This window comes from Peromyscus leucopus, chromosome 9 (genome assembly GCF_004664715.2).
Source record: "Peromyscus leucopus breed LL Stock chromosome 9, UCI_PerLeu_2.1, whole genome shotgun sequence".
NCBI lineage: Eukaryota > Metazoa > Chordata > Mammalia > Rodentia > Cricetidae > Peromyscus > Peromyscus leucopus.
In genome coordinates, this window is record NC_051070.1 from 94,988,523 (window position 1) to 95,008,913 (window position 20,391).

General features: G+C 44.4%; 1 protein-coding gene across 6 annotated transcripts in view; it reads left to right on the top strand.

Moving 5' to 3' along the window:
* Positions 1–20,391, top strand: part of Thrb (thyroid hormone receptor beta) — a 368,908-nt gene that overhangs the window by 325,150 nt on the left and 23,367 nt on the right. For all 6 annotated transcript variants that reach the window (XM_028875676.2, XM_028875677.2, XM_028875678.2 and 3 more), the window contains 3 exons: positions 5,377–5,477; positions 13,573–13,720; positions 17,289–17,494. In XM_028875676.2, the coding sequence (XP_028731509.1) occupies positions 5,377–5,477; positions 13,573–13,720; positions 17,289–17,494 (455 nt within the window). The remainder of the gene's footprint in view (positions 1–5,376; positions 5,478–13,572; positions 13,721–17,288; positions 17,495–20,391) is intronic.

A 20,391-nucleotide genomic window follows, 5' to 3' on the forward strand; every position in this document is an offset into this window, starting at 1 on the left:
CTATCTGTCCTTTGATGTCCACACGAAGTGTTATGAACACATTAGGATGACAGGTCATGTTGCTGAGGCCATGGACATGTGAGTGTTAGGTGTCCTCCTCTGTATGGGGCCCATGTGAGGGTATTGCAAGCCTGTCAGTCTGGTACATTTGACAATGTTTTTAGGCCACATGTTTTTAATATGTCTTTAGTATGCCTACATGTCCTCAGTCGACCTTGATGAGTTTATAGGTGGCACTTTTTACTTTTAGGGATATGCTGAGTATCAACATATGCCTCATGGTCCTGATGTACAAGTAATGATGTCTAGACACAGATGAAAGGCAGAGTCACCTTCCCTCTGCACTTGCTCTCAGAGTGCAACAAAATGTTGCTTCTAAAATGGAGTCTCCCAAGGCAGGGTATAGCCTGAAAGTCACTGTTTCCCACACTGTGGAGTAGCTTAGAATCCAGCCCAGCCTGATCCGAATATGTAGCCTCTGGGGCACATCTCCCCTCTGACCTGCTCACTCCACCGTGACAGCTAGTGCTTCCTCTAGACAACAAGACTGGTCCAACTGGGCAAGTAGTCTGCTCCGAGGTTAAGACCTGCCAAGGTTGAAAGATTCCACACTTGGTATCCCTTTCTTCACAGGCAGCACCCTCAACTTCAGATCTGCCATCGAGATTAACCTATTTTATATCCTGTTACTTACTCGCTGTGTGTCTGCTAAGGTGACAGGAAGTACCAGGTGTTCTCCAAGGACCTGCCATACTGCATAATTCATTCAGAAGAATTAACCTGGCCAGGCTTCTGGTTTTAACCCCACAAGCGAATGCACTGAATTGAACGTAAACCAGAAAACCAATACAAAACTCTTGCTTTCCAAACCCCAACTCCTCTGAGAAGCCTTTTGTTTAATCAGTGTTACCTGCAACTTGGATGAACCTTGAAAACATTCTGCTAAGAGAAAAGCCAGTCACAGAAGACCATCTAGAGTTTTATTCCATTTGTCTGAAATGGCAATAATAGACAAATCTGTAGAAACAGAGCATGGATCGGGGTAGCCTCTGACACTGACGTTATGTCACCCACTAGTGTCCATATTTGGCAACAAACTAATGTCTGTGCACTTTTTTTATTTGGCCACATTGGCACATGTGACTCATTTTGTGAGTGTGAAAGGTGGAAAAAAGAGAGACTGCAAAGTTGAAGAGCGAGAAGTGGCTCAGTTCTCTGGGGCACTGGGGAGCTGCCATATCATCAGGTGCATCTGGTCGCCTGAGGAGACTCCCTGTCTGCCTGTTCTCTATGTGTAGAACACCATCCCTGCTGGCATGATTTTCTGATGAGCAATGGACTCAGGCATAATGGTTGGTATGCCATTACTTGCGGCAACTGCCTTAGATAAATAGGATTGTTCAGTTAATATCACAGAGAAAAGAAAGTGATGGTTGGGATGCACTAGTATGACCACGTAAGCAACTGCTACTAACTCAAATAGCTACTGCTATAGAAAGTTGGCTGATTAATGAAAGGGATTGAATCAACTCCACCCACCAGAAGATTAACCTGAGAGAAAAGTAAAGCATTTCTTCCCTATGTCAGAATGTGAAAAGACTGTCTTGCTACCTGACTGAATTAGCATTGGTGTGGTGGTTTAAATGAGATATGACCCCCACCACTTGGTCCCCAGTCAGTGATGCTGTTTGGGAAGGCTATGTAACACTTATGAAAAGGAGCCTGCTGAAGGAAGTACATTAAATGGTGAGGACTTTGAGGTGTTAGAGCTTCATCCCTCTCCAGTTCTATCTTGTGTACTTCCTGGATACAGTGTAACCAGCATCCTTTCTGGATACAGTGTAACCAGCATCCTTCCTGGACACAGTGTGACCAGCATCCTTCTTGGATACAGTGTAACCAGCATCCTTCCTGGACACAGTGTGACCAGCATCCTTCCTAGATACAGTGTGACCAGCATCCTTCCTGGACACATTGTGACCAGCATCCTTCTTGGATACAGTGTAACCAGCATCCTTCCTGGACACAGTGTGACCAGCATCCTTCTTGGATACAGTGTAACCAGCATCCTTCCTGGACACAGTGTGACCAGCGTCCTTCCTAGATACAGTGTGACCAGCATCCTTCCTGGACACATTGTGACCAGCATCCCTCTTGGATACAGTGTAACCAGCATCCTTCCTGGACACAGTGTGACCAGCATCCTTCCTGGATACAGTGTAACCAGTGTCCTTCCTGGATACAGTGTAACCAGAGTGCTGCTCCTGCTTGTGTCTTCCCTGTGATAATGGACCACTCTCTCCCTCTGGAACTGAAACCAAAATTAACCCTTCTTTCTCCAAGTTGTTTTTTGTCAGGGTATTTTATCACAGCAACAGAAAAGAAACTAATACAACTGTACTCCAATTCATAAGAACCTTTAAGGTCAAAGGACCACCCAAATACATTGTTGCTCTACCAAGAGGAGAAAATCTTCAGGGTCCTTCTGCCAATGCCAAAAGATAATGCCAACAGGTATGGTAGGGCCAGATGAAGGATAAGAGGGAAAAAATGAATTCCCTGCATCTCCCCGACTGTGGTTCATGTCCCCAGACATCATGGCTCTTCATAGGCAGGTTTTACAAGACACAGTCCAAACACTGTTACAGGTGATTCCTGCACTTCTTCTCCCTGACACCTGCCATCTGCCTCAGCAACAAGAACTCAAAGCCTCTACTCTGCTGGATCAACTGTATAGAAGAGGCCACAGTCGAATTCTCCTGACATCAATGACTTGTCTACTACCTTTGCCAGGATGATATTTGTGTTGATAATTTGGTTCATTTGTTGTTTAATAGTTACTGTGTGCTTTATAGCTGGTTGTTTGTGTCCCAGACACCCTTGTGAGCACAGTCCATCTGCCTCTTGTTGTCTGTTAAAACAATCCCTATTGGTCACTTTTCTGTTGGTGGAACCAAATGTCTGACAAGAGCAACTTAGAGGAGCCAGGGCTTCTTCGAGCTCACTGTTTGAGGAGGATTCGGTCAGCAGTGTGGAGGAGGTGTGACTGCAGGCACAGGAGACGGATGTCATTCTGTGCACCAGGAAGCTAAGAAAGATGAGTGATGATGAGCTCATGTCTCCTTTTGTCTTAGTCAACCCATGTTCCTAATGGCTCCTCCCACCGCAGCTAAACCTTCATGAAATACCCTTACAGACATGCCCAGAGGTGTGGCTCCTATGTTATCTAAATCTAGTCCAGCCAACAGTGAAGGCTAACCATCTCACCATCCTACCAAGTATGGCTGGTATCTCAGCATATTTCCACGTACAGTTCTCTGCAATGGTGTTGAGAATTTTTTCATGATCTTTCCCTCACTTTGCCTCCTTCTCTCACTGAGAATTAATAGAGCCAGAGAAACAGAACTAGTTGCTTACAGGCTTCCCAAAGAAAGGTCTGTTTTATTTGTTTTTTATATTCAGCATGACTGCTATAGTGCTCAGTACACAGTATATGCTAAATATGTTCTGACTGGAGTCATCAATAAATGAGTGATAAATAAAAAATTATTTTGTCACAGACAGTAAAAAACAACAAAACATATTCCTTTCCTTTTGTCACTGCTCCAGGACCCTCCCAGAATTTATTGTTGTTGTTGTTATTGTTGTTGCTGCTGCTGTTGTTTTGAGACAGGGTTTCTCTGTGTAGCCCAGGCTGCCCTGGAACTCAATCTGTACACCATGCTGGCCTCGAATTCATAGATCTGCCTACCTCTGCCTCCCGAGTGCTGGAATTTAAGGCCTGTACCACCACCTCCTGGCCCAGAATTATTTTTAAACTGCCTGATGAGACGCTGGAGAAATGACTCAGCCATTAAAAACACCAGAGTTGGGTTCCTGACACCCACTCTGGGCAGCACAATTGCTTGTAACTCCAGTTACAAGCTGGTGGGTGCTCTCTTCCGGCCTCCACATACATACACCTACACGCATGTGCACATACTAACCCCCAGACATATACACATAAAATTAATTTTTTCTAATCTTTTAAAAATATGAAATCTTTAAAATAAAAAAAAATAATAAAATGCTGGAGAAGAGTTCTGGAAACCTAGAGTCCAACAGTCGAATCATCGTTTGCCTGATAAAGCAAACTAAGAGAAGTTGTTGTCATGAAAATTGAAGCCCTTCTCAGTGCCAGCTCACCCTCCAAAGCCTTCCATCTGCATCCGAAGCCGTAATGTTTTCCTAGATTGAAGTCTAAGCAAAGTCATTTCTAATAAATGATGGAAAGGAATGGTTTTCTTCGTGGGTTTTCTGCTTTTCATTTTCACTGAAAAATGAGCCTTCAGTGACCTGTTGTCACAAAAGGTCAATGACAATTCCATGGGGAAATACACCATAAGTTATCAGTCTGCTCAACCTCCATGGTCATGGTTGAAACTAAGGGATTCCTGAGCCTGAGACCTTCCTAAGCACCCAGACCAGGGAAGATCCTGTTTCTTCCACCTTTCTATTTCATATACCAACAATCCATGCACTTTTTAAAACATGATTTGAGCTCGTCTAAAGGCACATGTGTCTTTGGCTTGTATTTGGAGATGTGGCTGTCCACATGAAGAGGAAGAAAGAGACACAGACAGGAAGAAGGCTGTTTCTGACGTTATTTTTAACCAGAGCTTTCTGAGCCCAGGGAGTTTGATACAGCAACTACACACAACCCCAAAGGGTGTCATTGTAGCTGGGTGTTCTATCCTTAATCAACAGAATGTCTGTTCTTTCCCTCCACACAGCAATGTTAGGCTGTGTATTTATTTGCCAGACTGTTGGAGACACCCTTGTTGATTCTACTCAGGCTCTCTATTTTTAGGAAAAGAGCAGCACAACTCATTCCTGGCACCAGCTGTCAGAAGTGCTGGATTTCCTTCTCTGTTCTGTAATTCCTAGTGTGACCCTAAAGGAGGCTCAACCCCTTAAAGCCAATGTCTTGGCCTGGGATGCTATATCAAATAAGGCTGACTACTTTGTTACCTACTGTCTTGTCCTGAGAAAGGATGGGGTCTTCAGTGCAAGTTCTGGAATAAGCTTTGTGAAAGAAAGAGAGAAAGAGAGTGTACCATCCGGAGCTTCCACACCTGTGCAGCAGCTGCTTCAAGTATTAACCTCTCCCCTCCACTCATGGGCTCCCACACCCTGCTTAGATGACGCCCCCGCAGCAAACAGGATCCCTGTGTTTAAGGCAGGTTGCTGTTACTCTGGATGCTGCTTGGCTCCGTTGAGTCTGTAGTTACCACCTCTGAGCAAACGATCTTGTCTCTGGTGGGGCAGCCTTAGCTTCCGAGGTGCCTTTGCCTTGACTTAGTGCTGTTTCTTCACCTTCCTCTTTATCCTTTGCAGGGTATATCCCCAGCTATTTAGACAAGGATGAGCTGTGTGTAGTGTGTGGGGACAAAGCCACGGGGTACCACTACCGCTGCATCACCTGTGAAGGCTGCAAGGTAAGTGCCAGGGCCCCCAGCACAGACCACTGTGTAGCACCGTCCTCTCTCAGAGAGCCACTAGAACTCAGTATTAAAAAACAAAATATGACATTCATGGCCTCTGGCCATCAGGGGTCCATTGAGCCTCTTCATTTCTGACATGCTCAAGACCTGAATTTTCCTTTTTCCTAAATCATGACTAACTACATGAAATTTTGCACTAGTGTGGTGTTTTATTTTAAAACAGACAACTAACAAAAAGAATAAATTAATAATACTTGAGTTTTAAAGCATAGTTTTTAATATACAATCACCCAATGCTTCACTGTTTCTCCTCCAGTTTTATGTGCAATGTCTGAGAAGACTGAGTCTGTTCCTCCACAGCCTTTTCTGCTGTGGATTTGCATGAACATGCCATTCTAAGGGTTCCATTAGGCAGAATCTTTGAAGCCACTTAGACTCAATTATGTTCCGGCATTTATTCAAAGTGGCTTTCTACAGAGCCTGTAATAAATGGAGTTAGGTTGCCATCAGGTAATTTTGTGCTCTGCAAACCTTTCTTCAGGAGATTCTTGACAAAAATATACTGGTATGTTCACTTCTCCAAAGGGAGCTTACATCTGCCTACTTAAAAACTTCATCAGCAAAATGAAGATAAGCCCTATGGAAAAGATCTTTTGGTCCATTAACCTAAGTTAGAAAATAAACACAAGGAGGCTTAACCCAGTGTGGTACCCATGTATCTGATGCTGTGTAAATGGGATGTATTAAAAACCAGGGAAGGACTTTGACATGTTTAAGATAAAACTTGTATTGAAGTTAAAAAAAAAAAAAACATAACTTCCTCTTCCTCTTCCCTTCCCTTGCCTTCCTTTTCCATCTTTCCTCCATGTCCTCCTTCCTGCCCTTGCCTTTAAACCCCCACAATTAACAGGTTAGTTCCATTCACACCAAGGTGGGCTCCACTTCCCTAGTGGGAGATTTTCCATGCAGGTCCCTTGTTTTTTCACATAATATTAGGAAGCACCTCAGTGATACCTCGGCGTCTCTACAAGGGCAGCAAGCATGCTCCTTTCTCACACTCCTTTCTGAGGGCCTGGGGCCTCATTTGCCACACCATCAGTTGGAATGTGTGTGAAGCAAGGGATTCTCATCTCCAATATCCTTTTGATACAGAATTTGCAGATGACAAGACTAGGCTAAAGGTTGTGTTGTTTCTATGAAAATAAGGTTATGTGGAGTTTAAAAAACTAATCACAAGTCCTGGCTGTTTATTAATTAGGAGACTTGCAGTTGCAAACCTGCTCTTGAAAGCCTGGTTTCATTGTTTCATTGGAAGGAATAAGGCTAGCTAGGTGTGGTGCCTCAGACCTGTAATTCCAGCTATTTAAGACACTATCTCAGGAACACAGCAAGTTCCAGGCTATCCTGGGCTACTGGATAAGTTGGAGGCCAGCCTGGACAACTTACACCCTGTCTCAAAAATAAAAAGTAAAAAGTACTAAGCCAGGTGGTGTTGGTGCACGCCTTTAATCCCAGCACTCAGGAGGCAGAGGCAAGAGGATCGCTGAGTTTAATGCCAGCCTGGTCTACAGAGCAAGTTTCAGGACAGCCAGAGCTATACTGAGAAACCTTGTCTTAAAAAACAAAAACCAAAATGTACTAGGGATACAATGTACTAGGGATGTAGCAGAGTGCCATTATGTCCAAGCAATCCCTGGTTCTGGGGAAAGAGGAAGTAATAAGATTGTGTAACTTTAGGTTCATTCTCTTACTTCCAAAAACAATCACGGAAGCTAATAATGGAAACTAGCCTTTTGTCTTTTCTTGTTTGCTTTTTCTGAATTGGCCCCCAATGCATAAAGCTTCACCGTCCTGGTTACACCACATATAATGCTTTTACAACAATATCATATGATAAAATTTGAATTAAAAGAAAATACAATGAAAAGTCACCATAACTCTTAAATCCCCAAAGCAGTTCAAAAGGCTAGCGGTGTATGACAGGATACCGTTCCAGCAACTTCCTGAACAAGGGGAGACTCAAGCTTTCACCCCTGACCCTACCTCACTAATGTCAACTAGCATTCCCCCAAGACTACTGGGTGTTTAGGGACCTGATTCAGCCAAGATTTCCTTAACAGAACTATCATACAGGGGCTAGAGAGAGGCTAGGTGATGAAGAGCAATTCCTGCTCTACCAGAGGACCTGAGTCCCCAGGACCCATATCAGACAGATCACAACTGCCTGTATCTCCAGCTCCAGGGGATCCAAAGTCCTCTCCGGGCTTCTGAGGACCCCTGCACATCTCAGGGTTTAACACACACGCACACACACACACACACACACACACACACACACACACACACACACACAATTTAAAATAAACCTTTAAAAACATAACAAGAAGCATCACACAGCATGACTGAGGCTTCACAGCGTCTGCCTGTGTATCAGATCAGATCCTGTTTGTGGGATGCCCCCATCACAGACCTGGAAAGGAACCTGGGGGAGGGACAATCTAAAGATTTCTTAATATGATGAAGGAGCAACTTGGGAAAGGTGGAGTTTTTCAAATGTAACATCATCTTCAGTGGTATCAAGAGATGAAAAGGTCACTCCTCAGTTTATTCAAACCTACAGTGTATACGGACAGAATCTGTATTGCCCTAGCAACAGAAAGGTTTTGGAGTTTTTACTGCTGTGATGTGTAACTTGTTACACACCCTGCGATTTATAGAAAGAAGGTTGAAGTTGCCCCAGCGCAGACTGTTTTCAAAGGAAGACCTAAACACAACAGTTCCCTCTGAATACTGAACTGAGGTGGTATTCTAGTCTCATGCTATTGCTGTGATGAAACTAACAAAAAGCAACTTATGGGAGGAAGGGATTTATTTGACTTACACTTGCAGGTTGAAAGCCATTATTGGAGGAGTCAGTGCAGGAGCTTGAAGCAGAAACAGGGAGGAAGCCTGCTTGCTGGCTTACCTGGCTTCCTTACACAGCCCAGGACCACCTACCCAGAGAGTGATGCCACCACAGTGAGCTAAGCCCTCCTACATCAGTTAACAATAAAGACGTGCTCATGGGGCAAAACTATCAGGGCAGTCCCACAATGGAGACTCCTTTGGTTGACTCTTAAGTTATGTGAAGATGACAGTGAATGCTTACTAGGATGGATAGTAACATAAGGTCCGTGTGTGTGTGTGTGTGTGTGTGTGTGTGTGTGTGTGTGTGTGTGTGTGGTTTTGTTATTGTTGTTGATGTTGTTTTGAGACAGGGTTTCTCTGTGTAGCCCTTGCTATCCTGGAACCTGCTCTGTAGCCCAGGCTGGCCTCAGACTCAGAGATCCACCCTGAGTTCTGGGTTTAAAGGCATGTGCCATCATGCCTGGCTACATAGAGGTCCTTATATCTTGCTAATCCATCATCTGGGAAATGAATCTGGCTCTTCTCTTAGTACAGAAACGTCTGATGTAGGTTATAAAGGCAAGTCCTCCACTCACCTACAGTGAAACATGTCCTTACTTATTCCCTAAGAGGCCTCTTTTGTCAGCTCACAAAATTTGATGGGTGGGTTGGTTTTGGTGCTGGGGTCTGAACTCAGAGCTTCGTGCATGTTCAGCATATACTGTGCTACTGAACTACATCCCTGGAGTCCTAAAATGATTTTTTAAGTAAATGTTTTATCTTTAAGTTTACCTCCAGGAGTTAATTTTCATCATTTTTTTAAAATTAGGAGATCTATCATTGTTACATTTACCTAAAAGTAGTAATCCCTCATCACATGTCAAAACATGCTCTGCCGCAGATTAGGGTAGTGTGGTAACATAAAAGGGACTTGGTCGGCGAAAGTCATCAGAGGTCCTCACAAAAGGTACAAGGAACAGCACAGCAAGCTGCTACAATTCTATTTTCCACAAAAGCAAAGTATCGGTTCTCTCATTTCATCAAAGAGTACACAGAATACCTTTGTGGAGATAGAGGGTCTACCCTCATTCTAGGACTCCTCTGCTCACCCTGCCCTGGTGTGCTCTTTATGAGCATCCAGTGTGAGGGAGAAAAGGGGTTATGAGCATCCCTCCATCTCTGCAGATGTCCACATCTTCCCCTGGCTGGCTTCTAGGTAAACATGGCTTCCTCCAGAAGTGGGCATTGTCCTGCCGATTCCCAGTCTGTACTAACCATCTTGCCAGAAATGGCTGGGTTTCTTTTGTCCCTTCTACCCCCTTACACAGACAGTCAGAGTTAAGGATGGAAAAGCCAAATGGAAACTTGCATTTCATACTGGAGGCTTGCCACAAAATGTAGCCCTTTGGGCAGGATTCACCCACTCTGCACCTGGGTTTCCCACTTAGTACTGATGTCTCAAATGGCTGTTTGTGTGTGGTTCCTGGGCCATAACAAGCACATCCACATCATTCATAGGCATGCACACAAGTTCAAGAACACAAAACCCTGATTATCCACATCATTCAGAGGCATGCACACATGTTCAAGAACACAAAACCCTGATTATCCTCATCATTCAGAGGTGTGTACACACGTTCAAGAACACAAATCCCTTAGGCAATGAGTTTTCCTGTTAGAATGCAGTTTTGAAAAAAAAGTCATATGCCTTAAAACCACAGATATGAGTCTCAGTTACTCCTGCTTTTCTCAATACAAGGTCCTACTATGGACTCTTTCATTACAAAGAAAAGCTCTGTCTGAGTGCGGGCTATGCAGCGGGGTGTGTGTCCACAACCAAAGCCATAAAAGGGCGGGGGGAAGTGGGCAGAATCTCGGGCAACTGGTATTTCTCTAAAAAGTGAGAGACCCCCCCTTTGAGTTTTAGTAAAGAGCTCTTTCAAAATGTGTTTGTTAGTTTAAATGAAAGTTTGGGGGATGAGCAAGAAGAAACTTTTTATATATTTTGCTCATTTAAATAATACAACAAAACCATTTCATTGTATTATCAGGTAAGCAGTTAAGGAAATAAGATTTAGAATGCATATAAATGGAATCTGGAATCCCAGCATTCAGGAGACTAAATAAGAAGGATTACAAGTTCAAGGACATCTAGGACTATAGAGAAAGTTCCAAGCAAGCCCTGATTCCATAGCAATACCCTGTTTTAGGAAAAAAAATAATATGGAACATAGCTCCTGGGTTGTAAGCCAAGTGACCACATGATCTGTGGCAAGTGATTGAACACACCTAAGGCATGGTTTTGTAGTCCACACAATGATATCATTAATAGAACCTCACAAGTAAGGTTGTGGAGCCAGGGGGTACAGAATGCATCTGCCTCTCTGTTTGTGTCCCTCACAGTCAGAGCTCACTACCATGTTAGTTCCTGTGCATTTATCAGTGGCCAGAACTTAGGACTCAAGTCCAGAAAGGCTCTGGACTAATGCCTTTAAGGCCCAGCATAGTGGTAAACTCCTAAATCCTAGCACCTGAGAGGCTGAGATGAGAGAGTCATGAGTTCAAAACCAGCCTAGAATATATAGAAAGTTGCATTATAGGCCAGCCTTGGCTACATAGCAAGACCCTGTATCAAAATAAATAAATAACAGCCTGGAGAAAGTTATGGAAATCAGCCAAAACTAGACTCCAATAGTGCTCCTCAGAAAGGAGGAAGCATATTGAACTCCTATGCCTGCAGACACTGGAGGGTAAGGGGCTTTAGATGGAAAAGCTCCAAGCTCGATTTTTCTGTTCTTAGAGTCCTGTTGTTTGAAAGGTTGAGGGAGACATCTTTTTATTTTCTTTTTTCCCCTTTTCTCTCATTTTTTTGAAAATAGATTCTTCTCTCATATAATGCATCCTGAACACAGTTTCCTCTCCCTCTACTCTTCCCAGCTCTGCCCCTACCTCCCCTCTCCCCCAGATCCACTCTGTGTCCTCTTTAGAAAAGAGCAGACATCCAAAAGACAACAGTCAAACAGGACAAAGCAAGATACAATAAGACAAGGCAAAAGCCCTCATATCAAGACTGTACAAGGCAACCGAATAGGAGAAAAATACTCCCAAGAGCAGGCAAAGGAGTCAGAGACACACATGCTCCCACAGTTAGGAGTCCCACAAAAACACCAAGTTAACAGCCATAACATACACTCAGAGGACCTGGTGCAGATCCATGCAGGCCGTGCTGGCCACTTCAGTCTCTGGGAACCTAGACGAGCCCTGCTTAGTTGATTCAGTGGGCCACGTTCTCCTCGTTTCCTCCATCCCCCTCTGACTCCTACAATCTCCCCTCCCCTTCCATGGGGTTCCCCGATTTTGTAGGGGAAGGACCCAATGAAGACCTCCAATTTAGACTCTCTTGGCTCATAATGTCTGGCTGGGAGTCTCTGTATCTGCTATCTGCTGCTGAAGGAAGCCTCTCTGACGAGGACTGGACAAGGCACCCATCCATAAGTATAGAAGAATAATTAGGAGTCATTAGGAGCCCCAGCACATCTTGCAGGCAGGACAGATTGTAGGTCAAAGGTTTTGTGGCTACTTTGGTGTCCAGGCTTCTCTTTCTGCAGCCTGCAGAGTACCTTCCCACACCACAGAGACTAGAATATAGGGGTGAAGGCTCCATGCAAGCACCAGATCGACCTCTCTATGTTCAATGAGCTGTGTGGATGTTGTCCTCGACAACGGGCCCCACTGTCAGTTTTCAGAGAGCGACCCTCTGTCCCACCATCAGCCTGGGTTGTTTAGGAATCTCCACAGGACCTCCTAGCCCAACAATTCAACCAAATGTAACCCAGTCCCACCACTGGGAGCCTTGCCTAACTACAAAAGATAGCCAGTTCAAACTCCATATCCTCCATTACTAGGAATCCTCACTAGGACCACCCTCACAGATTCCAGAAAGTTTCCACTGCAGTAGGTTTCCACAGCACCCTCCAAATGTCCCCCAATTCCAGCTGTCTCTCCCTGCACTCTCATCCTCCACCATCACCACCCCAACCTGATTCCTCCCGCTCCTGTCCTCATCTTCCTCCAGTCCACCCACAAGATTTATTCTATTTTCCCTTCCCAGGGAGGTTCATGCATGCCCCCCCCAGAGCTCCCCTCTTTACCTAACCTCTCTGAGTCTATGCATTGTAGCTTGATTATCATTACTTAATAGTTAATGCCCACTTATAAGTGAGTACATACCATGTTTATCTTCCTGGGTTTGGGTTACTTCACTCAGGATGATTTTTTCAAGTTCCATTAAATTGCCTGCAAATTTCATGTTGCCATGTTTTAAACAGCTGAGTAATACTCCATTGTGTAAATGTACCACATTTACTTTATCCATTCTTCAGTTGAGGGACATCTAGCTCGTTTTCAGGTTCTGGCTATTATGAATGAAGCCACAATGAACATGATTGAGCAAGTGTCCTTGTAGTAAGATGGAGTGACCTTTGGGTATAGGTCATGGTCATTTTAGGACTCAAACATGAATCAAATAAAATCTCTAAATGTAATAAAGATATATTTAAGGCAGGTGGTGGTAGTGCACACCTTTAATCCCAGCACTCGGGAGGCGGAGCCAGGTGGATCTCTGTGAGTTCAAGGCCAGTCTGGACTACAGAGCAAGATCCAGGGCAGACACCAAAACTACACAGAGAAACCCTGTCTCGAAAAACCAAAATATATATATAATTGCCAAACAATTTAAAATGTTCTTGGTGTATGTTTCATTGTACGGAGTAGTAGGTTTCTTAAGGAAATATTCTTATAAGTGTCTTTAAATAAAGAAACTGTCAATCAAGTATCCTGCTGTTCAGGATAAAGTAATAAAGCTTTTCGTTCACTTAGCTTAGCAACATAATTATGATGCCCTATGAAATAAAAGTTATACCACTCAGAGTATAGAAAAATAAAAGCAAAAACCAGATTGCCTGTCAGCTTTGTTTCCTTGAATAAATGCCCCAACAATGTAGACCTAACTTGTAGCCCTGTGAAACCTCCCTTAGCTCCTTGGATTCACTTGCATCCTCCATCCTTTATTTGAGGGTATAAAGCTGAAGGCCCAAGCCCAGGCTAAGACCAGCACAGTTGATCTCATTCTTAGGTAGACACTAACTCCAGAGTCATCTAGTTTCAGAAAATATGAATGTTTTCTTGGGTCTTTCTTACTTAGGGCTTCTTTAGAAGAACCATTCAGAAAAGTCTCCATCCATCTTATTCCTGTAAATATGAAGGAAAATGCGTCATAGACAAAGTCACTCGCAACCAGTGCCAGGAATGTCGCTTTAAGAAATGCATCTATGTTGGCATGGCAACAGACTGTAAGTAGATGCTCTTCATTTGCTTGATACCAAGGATTGTCAACTGGGGGAAGGGTTCAGTTCAAGATCAACAAAGAAAGCAGGAACCTCTGTGGACAGGCTGGCTCTTATACACACCCCTTCCTCCCTGCCTTGATGGAGGGGCGGTGGGAACCATTGGCTTTCTTCTTCCCAGCTCATCAATTCCCCACTTCCAAAGCATCCAGATGATGGGGGAAAGGGTGGTTAGGGCATCCCTGTGTGTGTTTGAAGGGTAGCCTATTAGCAAGCCTGTTCCATGCTCCAAATGAGAGAACTTGTCCGGGGAGTACAGTCACTTCTCACAGCAGGCTTCATGTGTGGAGAGGCTTATAGACCAGTCCTTGGGTTTTCAAACACAAATAAATTAATTCGGTTGACCTTTTTTGGAGATGTGGTACTGGCAGAAAACATCATGTACAAGAATTTTTTAAGAATTCAAAGTTGAATGTTCCCACATGAATCATCCCACTGTTGATTGCTTATTGTATTTTTAGCCAAATTTTTTTTTTTTTAGCTAAAGCTGTACTATCCAATTTTCTAAGTGCTATATCATAGGCCCTGGGGTCTCTCCTCCCAGCCCTCGCCCAGGGATTTGCACCAGTCACCTTAATTATCATAAAAAAAGAACTGTGCCATTAAGAATATGCATCCTCCCCTCTGCCAGGAATCAGTAAGAATGATTTCCATAGCCATCATGTTTATACATCAGAGGTTTCAATCATGAGTTTAAAAGAAAAGCACTGGAAAGAAAGAAAAGGCAATGAGAACTTTCCTGATATAAGAAAAAATAATCCTGCTTTATATTGGTACTGTAAATAATGTTCTCCCTAGAGAATTAAAAAAAAGACCTATAATTCCTCATAGAAGAAAATGCTACGGAGAGTGTTAAGAGATCTACTAGGGTGTTGGGCTGGAAGTACTGTCCGTCTGCACCTCAGGCCCAGGGCATCGTCAACTCTAAAGGACTGGACCCTTTTCTAACCAGGATGTGAACATGATTAGCTTAAAACCAAATACTAATGTCACTGTTCCAAACCACCATTATTTAAGTAGCCATTTCATTGTTTTATTAAGTCTAAGGTGTGAGTAGTTATGGGGTTAAAAATGCTCAAGGTCCAGCTAAACAGTGTGGATATACATTTTTGAGGTCTTTTACTTGCTTATGAGGCATTTTAAAAGATCTAGGTTTCTCAACATAAAAACTCTGGATGGCCAGATATTTCATCAGGCCACCTGATGACACCTGCCACCAAGCTTGACAACCTAAACTCAATCCCTGTGACCCATATGATGGAAGGAGAAAACTGACTCCCACAGGTATCCTGTGACTGTGCTGTGGGCATGTACACACACACACACACACTAAATTAAACAAATCATAATAAGATGAAAGAAGGAAGGAAAGAAGGGAGGAAGGGAGAGAAGGAGGAAGGGAGGGAGGGAGGAAGGAAGATCTCTGCCCAAGTCACAGACCTACCACTACTAGGTACGTGATTCCAGAGTTAAACTTTAGGTTTCTTGCTTGAGAAATCACCACCTACCTCACAGACCCAGGTCCAGGATTCAGGCTGTGACACATGTCAAATGCAACAGTGTGGCATGCTGGAAGCCTTCCGGCAGTGGAGCTTTGGGCATTATGAGCCTTTAGCAAATGAGCCAAAGTTACCTCACAGGACTACTCCATGTTTCCCACATTAGCAAACACTCGTGTGACATTAAGATCCAATTCTGATGAGATCATCTGGGATTGCTTGTGAATTAGCTTCTTGCTGTGTCTGCCCTTTGCATTGTCCAAGGACAGTCAGTTGTAGGAACTGAAGCAAGAGTCCTGGGTCTTCCTCTGTCTCTACCATGAACTTGATGCATGACTTTAGGCAAATCACAGTCTCTGGATACATTCCCTCCTCTGTGGAAAGATACTAGATAGATAGAAGATGAACTAGATACTGTCTGAGGTCATCTGACACCTGAGTCTTAGAAATGGGCAGATGGCTTAGGGTAGGAGTGCTTTCTGTGAAAGCGAGAAGACCCAAATTCTCACCACAAGCACCCACATAAAATCTGGCCATGGCCACATGTGCCTGTAACCCCAGTGTTGGTGGTGGAGACAGGTATATTTGTGGGACTCATTGGCCAGGAGCCTCATTGGCCAGGATCTGAACCTAACTGCAAGCTTCAGGTTCAGTGAGAGACCCTGGCTCAAATAATGTGAAGAGGGATTGAGGAAAACACCTGGCATACTTCTCTGGCCTCTGAATGTGTACACAAAGGTGCACTAACACACACACACACACACACACACACACACACACACACACTTTTTAGGTAAAATAAGATGAATAGATGTTATGGTTCTGATTATCAACAGGCTTCTGTGAACCTACATGGTCAAAGGAGAATACCAAGTCCACAGAGTTATTCTCTGACCTTCACAATGTGCCTCAGTATATGTACACCTATCCCTACACACACACACACACAATATAATAATAATCTTTAAGTAAAATAAAACAAAACCTCAGTCTTACTATAAGTCTGGTAAAAGTCTCGTTTGGAAACTGACCACAGAAAGATAGGTTTCTTGTTCCTTTTTTGCGCAAATGGAAAAGCTTATGATTACATTCAATCAGCGCTTACAGTTCATTGCTATAGTGAATACCCTGTGCATGGTTTTAATTCATCCCATCTCATAAAGGGAGACATGAAAGCTCAGAGAGCCTAGGAAACTTGCTTAGAAGTCACACTGCTAGAAGGTGGTAGTGTCAGGATTCAAACCCAAGTCTTTCTAGGTTCCCAGCTAAGGTGCTTTATCTACCATCGAGGGTAGACCAGGTAAGAAGCCTTGGGAAGACATACCTGTGAGGCTCCAGAGAGTCCCAGCCACATCACAGTCTGCCCTTAGAGAAGCCAGGAAGAGTTCTTTTCCCTCCTATCACTACTCCAGCAGACCTCCTTAACTGGAAGTGCAGAAACCCCGGGAATCAATGCAGATGGTAGCCCACTTGATTTCCCAAGTAGTGTGGGTTTTAAGTCTCTCTGCTTCCGTCTGATTTTAGGGCCACTGCCTTCTGTAGAGCTGAGTTCCTGGTGCCCAGGTTCCTTCAAAGCTCTATTTTGGAAAATTGGTCTGGGCACTGGGAGCTTGGCACTGGGCTTATACTGGGCAGTGATTAATCAGAGGCAATGTGCTATGGAAAGGAGAATGTGCCTAGTGTGAGCCTCTAACCAGTAGTTCTCAACCTGGGGGTCACAACCCCTTTGCGGTCAAATGACCCTTTCACAGGAATCACCAAAAACCGTCAAAAACCACAAATTTTCACATTATGATTCATAACAATAGCAAAATTACAGTTATGAAGTAGCAACAAACTAATCTTATGGTTGGAGGTTACCACGATGTGAGGAACTGTATAAAAGGGTCACAGCATTAGGGAGGTTGAGAATCACTGCCCTAAGCCATCAAGCCCAGAGCCCCCAGGCTCAGAACCTACAGTCTGCTCCAAGCTCTAGATCACTGGTGGGTCCCTCTCACCTCTCTCCCTCCCAGTGGTACTGGATGACAGCAAACGGCTAGCCAAGCGGAAGCTGATAGAGGAGAACCGTGAGAAGAGGCGCCGGGAAGAGCTGCAGAAATCCATTGGGCACAAACCAGAGCCCACGGATGAGGAATGGGAGCTCATCAAGACGGTCACCGAGGCCCATGTGGCCACCAATGCCCAGGGCAGCCACTGGAAGCAGAAGCGGAAATTTCTGGTAAGGTTCCTTGCCAAGCTCACTATCCATGTACGTTCCCATTTTCTGGGTTAGTGTCCTCTGGACCCTGCTGCCGTTAGTGCCTCATTTTCCCGCCGGGGAGGGGCAGCTCAGAGAGCCCAGGGTCTTGAACTGCAATCGTGCCAGCCGGGGGTGGCGGGGGCGGCTTTGCGGGGGTGCAGAGGCTGCGAGTGCGGATGGTCATTCACTGGAGCCCAGAGCTGCTTGTTAGGCCTCTGACCTCAGGGTGCTTTTCCTGTTAATGAGGCCAAAGCTGGAACGTCTCCTCAGGAAATTCTGATACCTGCTGACTTACCCTTCTCCCCAACCCTTCTGCCTTCAGATTCCCAGTGTACGTACTCAGCCTTTGAGGCTCATCCACATGCACGCCCCCTTGAACAGAATCTCTAGGAGAAAGGGTCCCAAACTTCAGCTCTTAGTGTTTGTTGTTGTTGTTTATTTTTGAGATCATATTTTTTCATGATTTTTTATTATTATTATTTTACATCCAGACCACAGTTTCCTCTCCCTTCTGTGGCTGAAGTTTTTCTGTGTCCACCTGGCTCCTGTAGCTGCTCAGACCCAAGTAAACACACAGAGATTTATATTACTTATAAATTGTATGGCCATGGCAGGCTTCTTGCTATCTCTTTCTTATATCTTAAATTAACCCATTTCTATTAATCTATAAGTTGCCACGTGGCTTGTGGCTTACCGGTACTTTTACATCTCACTTCCTCTGTGTCTGGCTGGTGACTCCTGACTCAGCCTCCCCTTCCCAGAATTCTCCTCTCTCTTTATCCCACCTTTTTTCAAAAAGGAAGATTTTAACTTTAACGTAGTAAAATTACATATAACAAAACAATTATCAAGCAAGAATTATAGTTACAATATCTAGTCTGTTTGTATTTGGCAAAATTAGAGAAGATATCCTATCTATCCTGTATTTGTGAGTCTAAGGTTTTTTATATTACTTTTACTTTTTCTTTAAAGACTTTATTTTTTAAAGTTATCATTTTTTATATAACTGTATATATTACTTTTTTTTTCTCTTCCAAGCCTATGCATATGTGGACACAGAAAAACTTCAGCTACACCTTTCTCTCCTCACAGTCCCTTCCCATGATCTAAGTTTTTATCTGTAAAAGTCAAAATGCTAATCTAGGAATAAAAGCTTCAGTCCAGGAGCCAGGGAATAAGAGTGTAGGGATGGGGGAGGTATGGAGACGAGGCAGATCTTTTCAGATCTATGGATGCTTAGTCGATTTTACAGTGAAAGCCCTTGCCATCCATTTCTCAACCAGACTTCCTAGTACTCCGAGTTTGCTGGAGCTACTATCCCCATTTTACAGATGTGAAAACTAAGCCCATACACAGATGATATGACAGTAAGTGGCTAAGCCAGGCCCCAAAGCCAAGCCTCTGGTCCAAGTCACCCCCTCCCCACCTCATCAGACAGACCACCTGCTCTAGCCAGTATCCAGCCGCCTCTGAGACTGGCTGTGCCTTCAGTGTATGAAGTGGAAGTGCCTTGCTGGCAGCAAAGCCTGTAGATCTGTCTGTACATCAGAGGCGCTCTCTTTAAATGAGAAGCTACAGTGGTGGAATTACCTATGCACTGCAACAGCAGCATTATGATGCAGTGGTTTCAAGCTTGCAATCAGGACTTCACAGAATGCCTAGGCAGGAAGATTGCAAGTTCAAGGCCTGCTTGAGCTCCAAGTCCAGACTAGGCAACTTAATAAGATCCTATCTCAAAAGTAAAAGCAAAGAAAGAGCCCTGGATACAGCTCAGCCAGAGAGCACTTGCCGGGCCCCGTGAGGTCCTGGGCCAATCCCCAGGACCAACAATAACAATCATGAAGGGAATTTGGGGGGAGAAAAGGCTATGCATAATCCACCTGTTCTGAAACAAATTCTCTCACACGTCACCAGTACTTTGATGATGGTCTCTAGAAAAGTCACCAAACACCCAAGTGATTCGAGCCTCAACTCTTGGGGCCCTACTGTCCCCTCCCTCTGCCAACCCTACAGGTAGAGACATGAGAAGCTGACGGGCTCCCTCAGCTAGATTGGGCCGGAACATGGGGAGCATGTGCAGCCCCGGTGTCCCGTCTGTCTAGACTCCTCCTGACTACCACCCGTGCAGCCTTACTGGATGGGAGGGCAGCGCCCTGGTACTTTACCTTTGGCCGCACCCCATGTGCCTGTCCAGAAATTAAACTGCACTAGTTCTGGATCAGCAGGCCAATTCCAAACCAATCCATCTAGACCCTATCAGTGCCGAGCCCAGCATGCCCACAGGCCTCCTCGGTCCACCTCAGTCCATCCTCACATGTGTGGGCCACAGCCAGGCCTGGAGCTCCGTTCTGATTTCAAGTAATCCACAGGAAGTGGAATTCAGGCTGAGTTCTGAGTCAGATGGAGGAGTCAGGCCCGGTCTGGACTTCCGGGGAATTTTATGCTTTCATTTTTTTACCTCTAGATGGGGATGAATCTAACTAACCCTGTTTCTGTCATCACTAAAGTGTTTCTATTCAGAGTCTGAGGATTTATCCTCTTAAGTTATGTTTATGCGTGTGTGTCTGTGTGGGGATAAGTGTATATGCGTACATGTGTATCTCTGTGGGGATGTGTTTTTGTGTGTGTATCTGTGTCTGTGTGGGGATAAGTGTCTGTGTGTACATGTGTGTCTATGTGGGGGTATGCGTGTGTGTGTGTGTGTGTGTGTGTGTGTGTGTGTGTACATGTGTGTCTGTGTGGGAATATATATATGGGGGGATAAGTGTATGTGTGTGCATATGTGTCTGTGTAGGGATATGTATATGTGTGTGCATGTGTGTCTGTGGGTACATGTGTGTATGTGGGTGCAGATGCCCCTAGAGGCCAGAGGTGTC